This window comes from Arachis ipaensis, chromosome B7 (genome assembly GCF_059453495.1).
Source record: "Arachis ipaensis isolate K30076 ecotype BB chromosome B7, ASM5945349v1, whole genome shotgun sequence".
Lineage (NCBI taxonomy): Eukaryota > Viridiplantae > Streptophyta > Magnoliopsida > Fabales > Fabaceae > Arachis > Arachis ipaensis.
The window spans coordinates 141,511,983-141,531,523 of record NC_142442.1 but is presented as its reverse complement, the minus strand read 5'-3'; the positions used below and the strand labels follow the sequence as shown (position 1 = coordinate 141,531,523).

The following is a 19,541-nucleotide window of genomic DNA, read 5'->3' as shown; positions in this document are numbered from 1 at the left end:
CAAAGATAAAAGATAGTGATAATATAATTTTTGAATTGAAAATGAATTGTTAATTTTTTTTTATGAAATTAAAGAGCATTTTTTAAAAATGAATTGTCAATAACAATCACCTTTATTTACTTGTATCGTAGAGAGTACGGTACTCCCAGTTATTTTATTACTCGGTTTTCTTATCGCTATATTTATAATTTTTATTTTTTTTAAATTGTTAATAATTTCACTCAACATAAATAGGTGAATGAAAATACAAATAAAAATAAGAAACATAAATATGAGGGGAAAAAAGTAAAAAAAAATATTATAAAAATAAATTAGAATAAAAATACGAAAGCTATGAAAATAAATAATCATAAAATTAAATAATCAGTAAAAATTATTGATATACATAATATGGCCTATAACAGAAACAATAATTATGGTATTAAATGTTATTGTTCAATAATTTAATTTTGCAAACAGTCTATAATTTTAGAATATAATTTTTTATTGTATTTATGAAAGACCAACAGAAATAATGAATAATGATATTCCTAGTTATGTTGTTCCTGAGACCTATTTTTTCTTTTTTCCATTAAGACATTAAAAACCGAATTTTTTTTCCCAAATTTTAGGTGGTCATTTTTTTTCCCTCTTTTTATCTCCTATTTTTTCATCTTTTATGTAAACAAAATTTTAAATCAACCTGCCAACATTTGTCTTAGTGACAGAATATGTTGGTGTGATGTAAATATTGTAATTGTTAGAGAAAAAATGTTTAAAATTTTTATTTTTATTCATGATGGTTATTAGTAAGACAATTATTTACTAATAATGTTGTTATAGTTATTATTTATGTTACTTGTTATTATTATTAGTATTATTGTTATTATTATTATTATTTTCTTTGGAATGAACTTTTAGGTGGCCTATAAAATGCTCTCCTTATGTGTTCTACGAATTAGTGTTAGCTGAGAAAAAAGATATTAGTGGTGTCAGGGGTGCTTTCTGTCTACTTGCTCTACGAAACACATTTTCTTTTGTATACTTAAGTGATAATGAGCACTGATGGTGGCCGTTTTCCGTTCTACGCGGTGCGAAGGGGTCGGGTTCCGGCGTTTATCGCTCATGGCAGGAGTGTGAGCAACAAGTCAATGGCTATCGAAACAGCGAACATCGTGGGTTCCGTGATTTGGCTGAGGCCGTGGCTTGGCTGCGCAGCGCCGCAGCTTCTCCCGCCCGACAGCCAACACCGCCTGTTCAAACAGTGAGAAGAAAACCTTCCAAGTTGTTAGAGGGGGCCTTCTGTTCAATGTCTTCATCGCAGCTAGTATCTTCCGGAATGTTAGATGTATAACCATTAATGTTGCCTTCTCCCATCAGCTTAAGCTTTTGGGATGAGTGGTTTCATAACATGGTATCAGAGCTCTATGTCCGAAAGGTCAAGAGTTCGATCCTTGGTGAACCCCAAAAGTGGCATAAGGCAAATAAAAGAGAAAAGAAGGCCTATGCAAAATCAAACAAACCCAAAAGAGGCTCTTGTTTGAGGGGGAGTGTTAGATGTATAACCATTAATGTTGCCTTCTCCCATCAGCTTAAGCTTTTGGGATGAGTGGTTTACAGGGAGGTGAGATGCAAAAACTTTACTTTTAAAACTTTTATCTAAGTTTTCATTTAGCAAGCTTTTAATGCCAGAGTGAGTGTGATGTTGATGTGCAGTGGTAGAGCCAGCAAGTGAGAGGGCGTTCATGCATGTAGAAGACATGGAATTAATGTTGTTGAGAGCGTGTTCGTTCTTTCAAATTGGTCTCCCAATTTTTGTCCCCCGCGAGATCAACCCGAAGGATGATAATGTGCTTTTTGGTTTCACGGTGGTGCTCCCCCACAATGGAAGAGGACTCGATCTTGTAGCTCACGGTCCGTTGTGCTACAGCGAACGCTTTGCTCGTCAAGAAGTTTCGTTCACAATGTTGGATAAGATTCTTTCTACTACGGGTTATACTATTCGTGATTACAATCATTGCATTGTTGTACGTGTCACGGCCCAGTTGAATCAGGAGAAGAAGGAAGAAGTTGGCCGATTGAACGACCAAATTCGTAAACTTGAGCTTGAGAACGAGGAGCTTAGGGGACAAGTTGAAATGTTTGGGGAAATGTTAGAGGAATAGATTATGCCTAATAGTCTTCCTGTGGTTCTTTTTTAAAGGTTCTTTTTGATTTGATAAGATGAGAGACCTGCCTTTATGGGGTTGTAAGGGACGATGAAGATGGTGCTTTGGTTGGGGTTTTGACCACAAAGAAACTTAATTTGGGTCCTAATGGAATAGGGTTTTCTGTTGGGTTCCCTCTAGGTTTAATGAAGTAATTGTTAAGTTTTATTTATCAACTGGCTGTATGAAATATGTAAGTTTGTTAATCTTAATTAGATGGATGTTGATCAGTGTATTGAAAACGATTCTCGGCTCCAAAGAGCTTTTAAAATTTATTTTCTCAAAAATTTGTTTTACCAAAAAAAAAAAAGAGATGCAACAAACTAAATTAAGAAGCTAATATTGTCCAAATAAACTGATAGAATAATAAGCTAAGACAATTAACCGCTTAAGTTTGTAATCAGTGTGATGACTGGTCTTTCTTTCAAATTTGTACTTGCACCAAATTGGAATAAATTTCTAATTCGATGATTAATAACTAAAATTAAGAATCCGTTGGTGCATCAAAAAATCAGTATTAGCAATCTTTCTAACTATCAGTGAAAGAAATAATTGTTATAATAATTTTTTATTTGACAGTCACTTATAAAGTTTTTGATAATGAAATTTAAAAAATCAACAAACCTAAGTACACTAATGTGTGACCAGTCCGTATTTTTTGGTGGAATTGTTTTGCATGGAATAATAAAAGTTTGTCTAACTTTTAAACAGATTAACTTTGTAAAAGAACGTTGTATTTAAAATTTTTGTACATGAATAGTAACGATTAAATTTAATGTTTGTATTTTTAAGATTTGAGTACATGAATAATATAATTTTTTTGAAATTTTTAAACTATTAATGTTGTAGATGATTGTTGCATTTGACATGCCATTTAATGTATTTTTGAATAAATTTTGTCAATTAATTTATTTAAGATATATCAAAAAAATTAAACAGACAACACTGAAAACTAAAAAACAATATTCATCTACAATTATAATTGGAATTTATTTAAACATATTTATTATTCTTAAGAGAAAAAGTGATAGGATTTATTAGTTATTAAATCAAATAGTCATTACCAAAGAAAAATTTTGAAAATTATCTTCTAGTGAGAGTGGCGTGTACTTAAGCAAATGTCAGTAGTCATGTCAACGGTCTTGTCGCCGTTACCCTAAGGCCTATGACTGCATACATGGGGAAAATGCATAGCAGGTTGTGATCGAAAGAGTCATTCCAGTGTGGTTGCTTCTTCTATAAGCCTCTTTGGTAAATAAAAAAATATATTTCTTTTGGGAATAATATATATTTAGAAATGTAAGAGTAACTTTTTTTTAAAAGGAATAATGATGGAGTTGTGTCTGTTCAGTTGGGCTAGGTCACTAATGGGCCATGATATGATATGAGCCCATTTCATGGTTTCATATAACACATGTGGAACTATTCATAACCATAGTCCATGCAAGTTTCGGCAATGGAGACATGTGCTACTGTGGAAGAGATACTTGGAAAAATGAACGAACAAGTTGATACACTGAAGGAGAAAAATGACAATGTCTCTCTCGCAAGGTGAGTAATGCAATCCCAGTAATAAACCTTTGTGATTCTTGTTATGTGGTGTGTGTTATTTTTCCTCTGACAAGTTAACACATGGTTGTGTTTCGAGCAGTGAGGTCGCTAAAGGGACGGACGGTGGTGACGGGACAATCGACGACGATCATAACATCAGGTTTATCCGCATGTTCCAGGAGGTCGGTTTTCTGCACTACATGTTGTTGCCATAGGTTTGAATTAGGTGTATAGTTGTTAGTAAGTCTAGCTTACGTAAGTGGCTATATGGATATTGCAGATAATAAACCAGAATGAAATGACCAGGGAGGTGATGAAGACCCTAAATGAAGACATTAGGACTATCTCCGGGATCCTAGTGGAACATGGGAAGATTCTCCAATCTCTGATTGCTGCGGTTGGTCCTCTGGCCGACCTAAAGAAAGAAGGCGTGCAAGGCAACGCACGGATGGTCGCGTGTAGGAAGACGCGGGCAAAGGTGGCAGATGAACCAGAGGCGACTTTGGTTAGCAAGAAATCTGTGGGAGTTAAACGTGGTGCCGTAAAGATCTCACCGCCACTGAAGCCCACAACTAGAAGGGACACAGCCCGCCAGAGGCAGACATAAAAGAACCGAAATAGTGGCCCCACTAAATCCGCTAAGCTAAAAGTAAAGAAGTTTTTTTTGTTTTGGCAATTTACATCCAAAAGTATCAAGTTAGTTGCTTCATCATGTACTGTTGGTGCAGCAGAAGTTAACATATAAAAACCAGGATTCTGGGTCAACTGAAGGTAGTGACGTCCGCCAAACTGAGCATGGGTCGCCGTTCACATATCACACACACCCCGCCTTCCATGTTGCATCTGAGATGCCGCAAGTAATGAGTTTAATGTTTGGGTATTTAGTAATATTTATCTCCTATGTGAATTTTCCTGGTCTTAGTCCTACTGGAATTTGCTTACACGGATTTTGTGTTGCTTTGCTTGGGTAGTGTCTTGAGTTGGCATTTCGGCCACCAGACGGAATGCATTTTCAGGGGTCGGAGTTTGCCGTGGCCGCTTACATTTTTTCGAAGAATCTGGATGAACGGTACGTATGTATGCGGCATGGCTTGGTGAATGTGACTTGTCGTAATGTTACACTTGAGATGTATTCATGTATTGGAGCGTGACCATGCTTGTTTACCGTTTCTTGTGGTAAGGAGATTCTAGTTGCGGATGAGCACGCACAGGGTGATCGGCGTGCATTATGGAGCTTGATCCCGGGGCAGCAAGTTGTTGACGACGTAAGTAGTGGTTCACATACGTTGTTGTTATATGTTGGTGTATGGGAAGCCTTACTTGCAGTCTTGAATAACCGTCTTTGTGGCAACAGGTTATCAACATGGTGGCCTCCATGCTCAGCTTCGACAACATGTCTCCTAAGTGGTTTTTGCCAACCACCTTTGCGGTAAAATTATGTCCCCATATCCAGTAAATTGTGCTAACGATTCTTCTTTTCATGAGAAGTTTGAAATGAATTTGTCGTTACAGAAAAGGATGTGGAAAATTTGTAACTTTATGATTAGAATTATGACCACTTTTCCTTCTCGGGATGAAAGATAGCGATAAAATAATTCCAGTTTGATAATTGAAATAATAGTCTGATTACGTATGGAATAAGTAAAAAAAAACATTGAATATAGGTTCCAAGAAGCTATGCTACGTAGTGATTCTTGATTTCTTATCCATGGTTAATTACATTATGCGTATGTAGTGGTGTCCGGTGTTGTGCAATTTATTTTAAGCAATATTGGAATGTTAAAAATTTGCTAACATTTATAAATTTTGAAATTAAATTTTAATTTTCATTATTTATTATGAAATTAGAGGTTTTCTGAAAATTATTTGTGAACTGCAATCTCTTTTTTCCACTTGTGACATAGAGAGTACGTCACCGTTAGCAAAACCATAGGCGGTTGACTCGTCTATGTGTCTGATCTAAAATTGTGTTTTCATGTCCAGCAAATTGCGCTAAGTCCTGTGAATCATAGCATTGACACTTTCGAGTTCATCCGGTCTAACTTCATGGGCTATGCGGATAACTTGCATCGGGTAACAACTTATTTCTGCATTTTTATTGACAATATTCCTTTGCCGTTACGTTAGTGTTGTGTTAGAGTATTGGATAAACTCAACTTGTCATGTGCCTTGTACGTTCTTGCTGTCTCGTAACTTATTTACTTCATTTGTGTAGATATATGTTCCAATGTACAGGGAGCAACATTGGTACCTGATGATTGTGGATCTAGTGTTCCGCAGGCTAATTTACCTGGATTCTGCGAAGAATGCGTCGGAATATGAAGCCAGGATTGCTCAAATGAAATATGTGGTGAGTACACAGCACGTGACCCTTATCAACTCCTCATGCATTTCAGGCATTAATAAACGTTTCCACCTTAGTAGCTTTGAGTACAACTAATAAATTGAGACCTTTCCAGGCCTTCTTCATAGAGAATATGTTACAAGATACGAGGTTCTGGAGTGATAAGGGACATTATAAACCACATCCCTCCACGTTCGACCTCGACGAGCCGGAGGTTGGCCACCAAATTGAGGGCTCGTATGTACCATACTAATCCATGTTTTTGTTTGTTGAACCCTAAAATAATAATGTAACAACAACAGCTGTGACTTTACTTTCCCGTGTAGAAACGACTGCGGAGTGTGGGTTGTTCAGTGGATGATGCAATCTTGGGTGTTTAGAGATTTCATGTTAGAGGTAACAAACACTCCCAAATTCAAATGATGCTTTAATTGACATTGTTAGATGCCATTGTTGTTACGTTGCAAACCTATCTTACCTACATACTACTTCAGTTGACACCGTAGTTGTCATTGCTTGAAATCGTTATTGCTACTGTCCGGAATTAGCTAAACCAATTAAATGATGGCTATTGTAGGATGTCACCAGTCAGACTAGGATGCGGCTTGCTCTTGATTTAGTCATGGGTAGACATAACCCAATTGCTCGCGAGGTAGGTCGGAGGGCCATGGCTGATTGGGACAGAAATATGTCCCGTTCCAAGCGTCGTCACAATGGCAACAATACACCGGCCGATGCAGGTCCATCCCGTAGTGGCAGCTTGACGTTCTAGGTGGTATCGTGAAAATTTTGTTGCGGTGGATATTTTGCTATGATGAATTGTGCACCTAGTTGCATATTTTGCTATGATGCATTGCGCACCAAGTTGCGTGAACCTCACGTGTGTCGTTGGGATATACTTGGGGCCTCACTTTTGTCAATATGAGGCCCTGTGCCATCGCAAATGAATCTTTCTTATGCTAATGACTCAACTATTATAATAGGTTATTCCATTCAAACCATCTATGAAAGTAAATGTATCAACATCCAAAAGAACAATTAAGTGGCCTATCAAGGTGCTTCTTAAGCGAGTATTATAAATACGATAGCAACTAGGAGTAACAACAACTACGTCAAGCACAAAAATCCTAAACACACTATAATACACCAAACATACACCAACAACTAAGCAGACTCAACTAACTCTGGACATAATATGCTTCTCGATGCCATGCCAGTGAGAAGGGAACCATACATTGTTTAGCGGGATAGCATCTGTTAGTGACCGGTATTCCCCCAACCTTTGCGTGATCCTTTCTGTATTCTTCCGAGAAAGACCCTAACCTGCATCATTATGGAAGCAAATGTTCATAACAATTTTTTCGCAGTCAACAGTTATTTGCATACAACATGACCATAAATACTTGGATCATCGAAAGCTTTTAACGATGATACATATACACATGCAGGCAGCCTAACCTCGTTTGCCCATTCGTCATTGAAGGTGCATCCTGCCTTCACATTGTTTCCTACGTGGCTGCCGGAGGTCGAATCAGCGAACTGTCTCCTTAAGTCATCTAGGTTCCGTGCATAATTTCCAGCATTTCCATGGCTAGGTTCCCACTGAAGGACGGAATTTAGTTGAATGACATTGCTAATACGTAAAGAACACACGATAACTACCATGTGAAGTGAATACCTTGAAACTAGCAGGTGTCATCCTAGATGAATCATCTTGGCATTCTGCTCCGGCCACACCGTGCTGGTCCGCATCGTTAGCTGCTGACGACTACTTCCCCCTATCCTGGGGACATTTTCTTTTCGTATGGCCTACGTGCTTGCAATTAGCACATCGCCTTCTCTTGCCTAATTGCCTTTCTTTGGCCAGTCGAGGGGCGCCCTTAGGGTTCGCAACCTTGGGATCCCGCACCACCTTCTTTGTCCCCCTTGTGTCCCGTTCATATCCTAACCCCCGACATGCAGATTCCAGAGTATTGCACAAATTAACTATGCCATCGATTGCTTTTCGAAACAAATTTTCATCTTGTGAACCAAGGTAAACAAGCCATTGAGCCTTTGTGTGGAGCGCCCCATGTCTAACCAAAAAACCTCTTTGGGTGGGATCGTCCACCTTGTCACCGTATTGATCTGTATCTTTGGCATCTTTTCTCCATCGTCACAGGACCAATCTTTCAGGTATTTCCCGCAGGTGCTCTGCTTTCATCACAAAGAACATATGCCTGCACGGGTACCCGTTCTTTTCCCAAAAGAAGCATTGACAGTTGAGTTTTCCAGTACCTCTCCCGAAGGCGGCCATTACCTGAACATCAGGTTTCTCATATTCCTCTAGATAATAAACGGTTGTATTCAAGCACCGTTTTTTCGTAAGTAGATTAACTGCTCCAGCTCCTTCAATCTCTTTCCTAACATCTGCGAAAAACTCTCGAGTATAAACACTAGCAGCAGCTATCTCTATTGACCTCAAACATGTGGTCATAACCGGAGTGGTGTAAATGGAGTTAAACTGTAGCAACATCTCTTTGTTCCGATATTCACGGACGACTAGCTCTAGATTTTGCACTAACTCGAGGATAGTATGGCTTGACTTCGAAAATTTGTTAACCACAGCATTTATTCCCTCACATCGCGACGTAGTCCGGAATCCGGCGCAAAACTTGTCACGCAAATACGCGTTTGCCCATAGCTTTCGCTTCTCATGCATGTGCCTTGCCCAACTACTGTCTTGCAGCCCAAACTCTTCAATTGCTGCAGCCCAATCCTCTTCGAATTCATTAACCTCCATGTCCATGTACAACCAACGCTTGAACAAACTGCGGAGGCGTTCGTCTTTTACATTTGATGTCACGTTTTTTTCCACATGCCACGCACACAAACGATGGGTTGCCTCAGGTAAAACCGACTTCACAGCTTTTATCATTGCTTTGTCCCCGTCAGTAACAACTACACAAGGTTTCTTTTGGCACATAACCTCTAGCAAATTCTGTAACATCCACGTATACGACGAGACTGTTTCATCAATCAACAACCCAAAACCAAAAATAGTAGTTTGCTTATGGTTGTTTGAGCCTGAAAAAATCACTACTGGACGTTTGTATCTATTTTTTCTATAAGTGGAGTCAAACGCTAAGACATCTCCAAAACACTGAAAATCAGACCGGCTATTCCCATCAGCCCAAACCATGTTACCAAGCCTTTCATCTTTTGTGAGGTTGTAGCGTGCAACATACATAGGGTCAACAGCAGCCTTTCCCTCAAGGTAAACCAACGTTGCATTCGCATCACCATCAGCTATTCGTGACCGCCTCATCTTGTCCGCGTAGTTGTACGCATCCTTTTTCAAAAATCCTAACAAAGAGTATCCACCTGACATACCATCCATGTGACCCAAGATTTTCGACGTCCCAATTCCATACGCATGCATCCCGTCAATGTGAGCCTTTGCCGCGTCCGTCATTTTGTGATGACTGCGAATCAGGTAGGACATCCCAACAGGTGCTAGGTCATGGTTGTGATCCAGTACTACCTTCCTAACCTTCCACTTCTGCTCACTCTTCTCCAAGTATATTGACAGCATTGCTTTGCATCCAGTCCGTGTTTCTGCTTTGTGTCCCCGCTGCCTATCAATCCTGTTATAGTGCTTGATTTCCCTCAATCCTTCCTTGTTACAAAAAAATCGATATCTCACAACATTACCGTGGCTATCTTTATCTGAGTCCCCTTTCCGTACCCCAAATCCGTTGACTCTTCCATACCTTCGATAAAACTCATATGCATCTTCCACACTGTTCCAAACTTGGTTCAAAATATCATCCGCGCCCAAGTCAAACCCTGGTTCTCCTTCAGGCAAATGTTCCTCCTGAACCTCATCACCACCAACCTCTTCCGCATTCATCTCCTCGTTCACGTCACTTACACCACCCCCGCACTCCCCTATCGCCTCACCTCCATTCGCATCCATCTGCAACTCGAAACATTACATAAACTGAATACTCATAAAAACCTCATTACTCTACAATTTCCTACAATACCTGTTCTATCTAAACTATACATGCATGAACCAAGTACCCCTAGTTGAGTGCAAATTAGAAACTCGCTACCTTGGAAGGAAAGAAATTGAAGCATTTCCAGCTATTATCCCATTAAACCAAAAGGTTGTAAAAAGAGTCTAAACTATACATGCATGAACCAAGTACCCCTATTTGAGTGCAAATTAGAAACTCCCTACTTGGGAAGGAAAGAAATTGAAGCATTTCCAGCTATCATCCCATTAAACCAAGGTTGTAAAAAGAAATGAACACAAGGTCAAATCAATTTCACATATCAATAGTCAGAACATTAACAAAGAGCAACCTAGCAACATTAACTGCTCATATGAATACGTTAACAACATCAAAACCGTTATGTCCTCTTCAATTAATTACTCAACTTTATAGCCGGGATCAAAAACAGCAACCTAAAAAAAAGTGCAAAGAACATCGCCTCACAAACAGTTCATCAAATTGCCAGCTCGTGACGACCAACAAACTCGAACTAAGATCAAACTCAATACTTACGTTACCAATTTCGCAAAAAATTCAGCTGCCTGACACACACTCGAAGAACAGATCCTCAAGAACAATTTTATTTAATATCAAATTAATAATAAGAAAATCATTAACTTTCAAAACCACCTGAACAATATTTTAAACACTTCAACAAATAACATGAACGAGGACCAGCCATGAACATAAATACCTGGAATACTCAACTCTGACAGAAATCCTATGACGGTTGAACGGCGGACTAAGCACGGCAATACCTGGAACACTCAACTCAACGACGGTGACGGTGCAGGCCTCCACGACAGACCTTGAAATCCTCAGGCGACCAGAGTGGGATCACCGTCGGGGTCAGCACGTGGGCGACGCGCGACAAACAGCCGTTTGACACGGTCCGGCGGTGGACGAAGAAGGCTTCTTCAGGTTCGGCAGCGTCGAAGATGTGGGGACCTAGTCACTGCCTCACAAATGACACCTCCGTAGAAGCTAGGGTTTTCTTTGTCATTCAGGATATCCCTTTCTTGGCCCTCTACTAAAATTTCGTTTTCTATTTCTTAGTATTGTTGTCTCCTCCCTTTTTTTTTTTAAAAAAAAAATCCACTTCAACAAAATTAGAGAAATTACAATCAACATTCTGATATCCTTTGTTTCTGTTATAGGCCATATTATGTATATCAATAATTTTTATTGATTATTTAATTTTATGATTATTTATTTTCATAGCCTTCGTATTTTTATTCTAATTTATTTTTATAATATTTTTTTTATTTTTTTCCCCCTCATATTTATGTTTCTTATTTTTATTTGTATTTTCATTCACTTATTTATGTTGATTGAAATTATTAACAATTTAAAAAAAATAAAAATTATAAATATAGCGATAAGAAAACCAAGTAATAAAATAACTGGGAGTACAGTACTCTCTACGATACAAGTAAATAAAGGTGATTGTTATTGACAATTCATTTTTAAAAAATGCTCTTTAATTTAAAAAAAAAAAATAACCATTCATTTTCAATTCAAAAATTATATTATCACTATCTTTTATCTTGCCAACAAATATGGTCACAATTTTAATTATTAAATTATACATTATTATAGGCTTTTATTTATGATATTTTTTTTTTAATTTAAGACTTTTCAGCAAAACAAAAAATTTTGTAACATGAAAAACATACCTCTTTTTTTTTTTGGGTCAATTTAATCCAATCCTTTTTTGGCTAAACCCAAACCCTTTTTTTTGTAAAATAACCCATCTCATTTTTGCTACAACTTCCAACCTTAATTACAAAAAATATTAACACCTTACTTAATCCAACGTTAGAAACATAAACACCTGAAAAGTAACCGACAAATAAAAGTGTGTGGGACCCATATTCTGTTGCAAAGCAGAAAGCTAGCTTTCCTGGGCAGTCTCTCTCAACGCGTGTCATTGCGGCAGCCACTCCATTTGTCATCAGCATGTAAAGAAGGTATATGGGTTCAGCATAGTAGAATCGTCCTTAAATGTATTTTGTTGGTTGAGTTTATTTAGGTTTTGGACTTGTAATTCTTTAAAGATTTATTATGTCAATTACCAAAAATTTCTATATTATTTTTAACTAAATGGTGTATTTTTGTTATCACTAAATTGAGTCTAATATTAAATTAATATATAAGAGATTTAGCCATTCATGTGTCATTTGCAATAATTTGATGTGTTTTTTTGTTAATTGAGTGAATTGATTTTAGACTTGTGGCTCTTTAAAGATTTTTTATGTTATTTACCAAAATTCTTAGTGTCATTGACCAAAAATTTTTTTGCCATTCATAAATTTTTTTTGTGTCATTTATAACTAAATTATGTATTTTTATTATTATTAAACTATTTGTGTGATATTTAACTAAGAAGAAGAAGATGATGATGAAAGATGATGAGAAAAAAGAAGAATGCCGAGGAGGAGAAAGAGGTAGTGATAGTGGTGACGACGACGCGATAACAAAGGAGAAAAATGAAGAAAAAAAAGGAGGAAAAAAAAAGAAACAACAAAAATGCACATATGAAGAAGAAAAATGTGTGAACAACTATTCAGTTGGACTTGGTTAAAAATTACTTGGTTGTTTAACTTTCTCTATTTTTAATATATATATATAATTTTAGTACGACTATGTTATGGTGGCTATGATATTTTAAAAAGTGTTGTTAAAATTAAAGTAACGTTTTTTTATTGTTAAACAACGCTTTTAAAAAGTGTTATTTAAAAAAGTATTACCAAAATATAAAAAGATATAAGTTTAATTTTAACAATATAGGGTTAATAGTCAAATTAGTTCTTAAAAGATGGCTCGTTCTTTAAATTCGTCCTTAAAAGATTTTATCAATGAAATTGGTCCTTTAAATATTATAAATTAATCATTTTCGTGCTTCAGTCACTCAAATAATAGTTTTCGACTTTTCGTAAATGATTGATGATATGAAATGTTAACTCACATCATACATGACACCTATCTATCTAATTAGACGTTGAACAAATATATTTATGAAAATTTATCAATTTAGTGTCGTTAGGTTATATTAAGATTATGATTTATATAATTGGAAAAATAGACTAAATTGATAGATTTTCATAAATATATTTATTCAGCGTTCAATTAGACATGCTAGGTGTCATGTATGCTATCAGTTAATGTTTTATATTATCAATCATTGACGAAAATTATTAATTGAATGACGGAAGGACAAAAAGGATTAATTTGTAATATTTGAAAGACTAATTTGATTGATAAAATTTTTCAAAAAAGAATTTGGATAATAACTCATCTTTCAGGCACTAATTTGACCATTAACTCAACATTTACATAATCACCATAGTCATTGTAGCATAATAATATTAGAATTCACCATATATATAATATTTTTTTATGTTTCTATATCTTAATATTAGCATTTTTTTTCCTTCAAAAAGTTAAGACGCTCACTTCTAACAGAAGAGAACACCAGAAAATGAGTAATTACGCATATTAGTCCCTACAATTTTTAAAATTAGACACTTTAGTTCCTCAGGTTTCAAAACACACAAAATAGTCTCCAACGTTTATGTCCGTTAGACAATACAATTTTTTTCATTAGTTATTAACGGTGATTGTTGACGTGAAACGTTGACTCACACACGTGACCTTAAGTGTCCACATGTGTGATCTAGATAAATCAGTTCCGAGAATGAAGTACAAAACAGTCCCTGAAGAGTTTAAAAAATCTCAAAACAGTCACTAAAAATTTTTAAAAAATCCAAAATAGTCCATTCGAATTAATTATATATAATTATTTCTAAATTAATAAATTTTAATTTTTAAATTTTTTCTATTTATTTCAAATTTGATTCTTTATATATACAAAAAAAATATGCATTTTCAAATTCTAAATTATAATTAATTTAATTTGTACATACCATATTCTATAATCATTCTTTAATAATGAAGAAGAGAATGAGGTAGTAGAGAATTTTCATTTAGCATTAAATTTTCACATAAACAATTGAGAATATTTGTGTAAATGCTTATGAAGGTAATGTAACACCCTACCACACTGAGCTTTACGCTTAAGCCGTAAAATAGAGGTGGTATGGTATTACGACCTCTAAAATAAAATGTGTATATATAATAGCAGAAAGATTATAATATACTAGGAGCCTTGAAGAACAGATGAAATAAAAGCGCAACGCTCAAGAAACGAGTTATCTTGCATACTAAGAAAGCTATGGCTGTTAAGTATAAGGTAATAGAAATAGGAACAAAGGGCTAAAGATACAAAATAACAAGCTCCTAATTCAGCCCGCGAAGTCAAGGCTGGCCGGAGAATATATACACACATATATACATATCCAAAACCCAAATTTACATAAACAAAATCCTGTCTCTCTATAAGCCTCTAAGAGGGTCAAAAGGATCAAGTCATGCAGAGAGGAAACTAAGTACATATATATACATAACTATACAACAAAATAACTCGATAACCACTTCGCTTGAGAAGTCCAGACGCCTAACGAGGTGCCTCTCGACCTGCATCTAAAAAAACAACGTATTATGGGATGAGAACCAGAGGTTCTCAGTATGGTAAAGGTGCCACACATATAAGATATAAGGTCTTGGAAATGTTAGAGGCAATCCTAGAATGCCGACACTCAGATTATAAAGCTTAAAGTATTAAACAGAAGCCATAAAAAGTGGTTTTCTAAGAGTATCTAAGCCTAACTTAACTTAATCTTGAATTTAGTCTTACTGCCTTTCCTCCATACCTCCATCCGACAACATGTCACTGACAAATAAGCAGATAAAGGTAAGCACGGGAAAGTTACAAGTACTGCAGGTAACAAATATACATTTAACATAATAAGTACACTTAAGTATACCCAGTTAAAGCACAAACAAGTAATTCAAGTAATATGCACATGATGCATACCTGTCCTATGGCTGATGAGTCTCATCTGTCGGTTATCAAGCCAACTCGATAAGTCCGGTTTGCTAAATCCTTGAACTGTCCCTCGACGTGCATCCCAAGAGTCTATGCATAGTTTTTCTCAAACAAATAATATTGCTCAATGGGGGTAAATATTTCTGGAAATTTATAAGTGTCCGGTCACCCTTACGTCGTAGGGTCAACAGAGTATCGAGTTTTCGACCTGGTACACGTGGTGGCAAGCTACGGTACTTTACCCAGGGAATCTCGTAGGGGTGTTATCGGTTCGATTTGGTTCGGTTTTGAACCAAAAATTAACCGAACCGATATGTTCGGTTCCTACAAACACACAACCGTTCGGTTTGCTGCTTTTACAACAACCGAACCGAACTAATAGCGATTTAGTTCGGTCGGTTTTTTCGGTTTTTAATTCCTGATGAACTGAATAAGAATCACAATAACTAGAGATTTAAAATAGTTAATAAACTGAAATAACAAGGGTACATCACATCCAAATTCAATACATTTTCAATCCATTCTAATAACTAAACATAAAACAAACACACAAATAAACATAAAACAAACACACTTAAAAATGTCTAACAAATACAATCTTAAAACCAAACAAACCAACAAACACACTTAGCAACTAAATAACAACTAAACCATAGGATGAGAAATAACAACTAAACCATTCATAGTTCCTTGTTCATGCACAAGCACATCAAGGTCTTTAAAAATTTCATTTACTTCACCAATTTGCTGCTGAATTGCTTGAATGCCATGCTCTCTTTCTTCAATGATAGCCTCATTGAAGGCAATCTCATTGTATAAAAACAAGACCTCCTGCCTGCAGCAAGATAATGTAATAGCTGAGATACTAAATATTGCATCAGGTCAAATCTAAAATTGTCAAAATACATTTTGGTTCATGACAAAATTGGAATTCAATATTAGTCCCTAAAATAATTTGCTAATACCTTCAACCCTAAAATAAAAAATGCTATAACAAGTTAGTACTTCCATTTGGTAGCTTGGGCATTCATTATATAATCATTGAAATGCAGTGTGTTTCAATTAATTACAGATTAGAATTTTGAAATAATTAAATTCTTACAACGTATCTTTACTTAGGAAAATAATAAAGAAAAAAGAAGCATTTTAGCATCAACGTGATTATAGCATAATTTCCGACGACAAATAGGTTACATTTAAGAAGTAATCTGATATACATTAATTCATGTTAAGGTTTTTAGATTTTCATCAAATCTACATAGTCTTATCTGTCATTTATAATGTAAATTCCTCCACAGCACCAGAAGAAAAAAGAAAAAAACGAATGTTCTTTTCACTATCAATTGTATTTTAGTTTCATGTAATATACTAAAATTACCTTCTGGATTCCACAAGAAGGGCACGCTGTTCTGGAGTCTTACCAGAATTAGCATCTGCTTCATTAGCTGTATAGCTGCAAAAAGAAAAGCCCAAATAATAAGTGTTATGTGCATAGATGACAGCCAGTAGAGAAGCAAAATTAATAATCAACAGTAACATATTCTTCTTTAAGAATGAGTTCAATATATAAAATCATATCAACATAAGCATTACGCCACACAAATAAACACAGTCTTCCACTGTTAGATTCCATTAATGGTTGATTAGTCACCTAGATGGAGCAGCTTGTGGAACAAATGGGGTGTAAGCAGTTTCCCTCTCTGCTGCAGGACACTGTGCCTTCTGAAATTCTTTCAACATTGCCTGAAAATCTTTCGTGAGTTTAGCATCTGCTATCTTCTTGCTTGCCTGCAAACACACACAATAAAGACATTAAATGCCTGTTTTATTTTATTCTGGTCAATGTAAAAGAACTCAAGGTCATAGCAACCATTAACATATAATTATAACTAAAACTATCCCAAAAATTTCCAGCAAAAACATTCATTCAAAAACGAATCCTAGCGAAACCATCCCCCTAAACAATATGGGAAATAAAAAGCACAATATCCAGAGAAACTTATGAAAACAAAATAATTGAGAATTCCTACTTGAAAAAAGAAGGGGGGGAAGACAATATAAAAATGAAGAAAACATAACTGAAGCTAACCACCCAAAGCATGAAGTTTGCAAGACTAGACATTTGTAGATAGAAACAAGCTTGCTCAAAATAATTGAGATTTAATTAAGAAACTTTATCAGCCAATCTTTGTACTGGAGCTTCCCTGCATTGTGCCTCTTCAACAAGGTGCTGCGGATGAGGGAGGGTTGGACTGACGGAGGGAGGCGGCGAGGCGGTATGGATGGAGGAGCCGAGCAGGGAAATGGAGAATAGAGAACTCAGAAGCAAAAAATGAGGGATTAGGGTTAGGGGAGGTGCTGAGTGCTTGAGATGGTGAGTGATTTGGGCCTTGGGGGAGGGTTGGGTAAATACCCAAAAAGAAAAAGAGATGTATGTATATCTTCGGTTCGGTTTGGTCGAAAAAAAAAACAAAAAAAATCGGTTTTTTTGGTTTTCAAGTCGGTTGTTGTATTTTTTGGTTCGATAACTTACACCCGTAGAATCTCGTATCTCATATTGTTTGATTATTCAAGCCAAGTATCATACATGATCATCCATAACATTTCATAATCAATTCATCACTTTTTCAGCTTTACTTCACATCCAAATTATCCCCATTTCCTAACTTCATATTATTATCAGGTTTAATACTATTATTTATTACTAAAGGAATAAAAATAGAGGTTTAGAAGTCTAAAATAGGGTTTAAAACTCAGAAAACCATGTTTGCTGAAATAGGGGCCACGCGTACGTGTGGGAGTATAAAAAGACAGCTCGCGCGCACATCCCCTTATCATGCGTACGCGTAGGTGAATACTTCATGTCACGCATATGCGTGGGTCATGCGTACGCGTGGACATGCATGCTGGTTCACTACGCATACGCATAGGATCACTTGCGTACGCACAGTCAAAAATTTCATGCCACGCGTGGACGTACGTTTTTCCAAAAAAAAAAAAATCAGATCAACCAGAAAGCTGCATAATTACATATTTCACACCAAAATGTCCGACGTGCATAACTTAATCGTTTTAAATCGTTTTTCTTCTGTTTCTTCGAATGGCATAAACTTCACGAACCCAATTTTCATTTAAAACACGTTGGAAACAAATTGAGGGTCCGGAAGCCAAATTTTAGCTCGCCGAAGTTCGGCCCAAAACCAAATTTTGCAAAATTTCCAAACCTCATTTTCATTCAAAAACTCCATTCTTTTCATCACCAAACCTACATTTTTCAATACAATTTACCCTTTCTCATCATCACAACCATCACCACAATAAACCTACTTCAAATCAACATCAAAACACATATATTATTCAAATCCATCAACCAAAACCAACTAAAAATCATAGTTTACAAATCCTAGGCTTATAACACAATATGCCCTTCCTCCTCATGACAACAACCACCACAATTATCATACCTCAAATCAACAATTCACCAAATCATCAAGTAATCAACAAGCACCAAACCAAACATGTTTCTCACAAGCATACTAAACAATAAATATACACATGCATTCCAACTTATCCTATGGTCATCTAGCCTGAGTTTTCACAGAACATTATATATTAAATGCAAGAAACCTAAACCATACCTTGGCCGATTTTTCGCGTATTGTCCAAGGCAACTTACTAAAATAAATACAGCCCCCAAAAGTCCAATAAAACAACTTCCTCCAAGTTCTGATATTCACAATTTCAAGCTCCAATTATTTATTCACAATCTAATACATATTCATAATACATATATACCCACTTTAATACCCAAAGCATAAATTCAGTAAATTAAATAGGATTTATGGTATCCTCACCTTACCCAAGCTTCGTATAAGTAAGAGTGAACGTTTTTCTCAAGCTAATTGGATCCTAAAACATCAAAAAGCAAAGAAATTGTATACCTCCACATAATTTTCGAAAATTAGGGAAGAAGAGGCTAAGAGTGAATAAGCGGGTTACCTATGAAATTGTTCCGGTAGAAACGTAGAGCTCGACGCGGTGGTCGCGTGGCCGCAAGCAATGCGGCGATCGGAGTTCGGATGGAGGAGATACGGGATTTTGAAATTAGCGTAAGGGTTAATCTTCTTCTCCCCTTCCCTGCTGTTTCAGCGTTCTTTGCTGAATGGGGAGGAAGAAGATGAGCTTTGGTTCTTTTAAATGCTGGGCCAGTTGGGCCGGTTCGGTCTGTTCGGTCTAATTTTAGGTCGAATTTCTTGAAATTAGTGTCAAAATTTTCGTTTGACGAACTCTATTCTAATTTAATATAATATTCACATTTCTAATTTTCTTTATTAAAAATTAATTTATTAACTAATTATTTACTAATTTAACATAATTTACAAGTAACACTTTAAAACTTGCATGTAATGCAAATTAAGTCATGTGTAAAGTTAAATTTGTAAGTTTTGGTAAATTACAAGGTCAATATGGAT

At 36.1% G+C, this 19,541-nt stretch overlaps 1 protein-coding gene and 1 pseudogene across 2 annotated transcripts; both read right to left on the bottom strand.

Annotated features, from left to right (window-relative positions):
- Window positions 1-7,849: 7,849 nt before the first annotated feature.
- Window positions 7,850-9,670, bottom strand: LOC107607939 (protein FAR-RED IMPAIRED RESPONSE 1-like; annotated as a pseudogene).
- A 5,953-nt stretch (window positions 9,671-15,623) lies between these two features.
- On the bottom strand, window positions 15,624-19,212 carry LOC107608492 (syntaxin-21-like). 2 transcript variants are annotated; one of them, XM_088492441.1, is made up of 6 exons: window positions 19,069-19,212; window positions 18,924-18,978; window positions 18,708-18,795; window positions 16,721-16,857; window positions 16,448-16,522; window positions 15,624-15,904 (listed from the first exon to the last, which is right to left on the bottom strand). In XM_088492441.1, exons 4-6 carry the CDS (start codon window positions 16,807-16,809, stop codon window positions 15,715-15,717), a joined length of 354 nt encoding a protein of 117 aa, XP_088348567.1. In that variant the 5' UTR covers window positions 16,810-16,857; window positions 18,708-18,795; window positions 18,924-18,978; window positions 19,069-19,212; the 3' UTR covers window positions 15,624-15,714. The 2 variants fall into 2 exon arrangements, with proteins under 2 accessions (XP_088348567.1, XP_020962449.1); XM_021106790.2 differs by lacking the exon at window positions 18,708-18,795.
- Window positions 19,213-19,541: the final 329 nt, after the last annotated feature.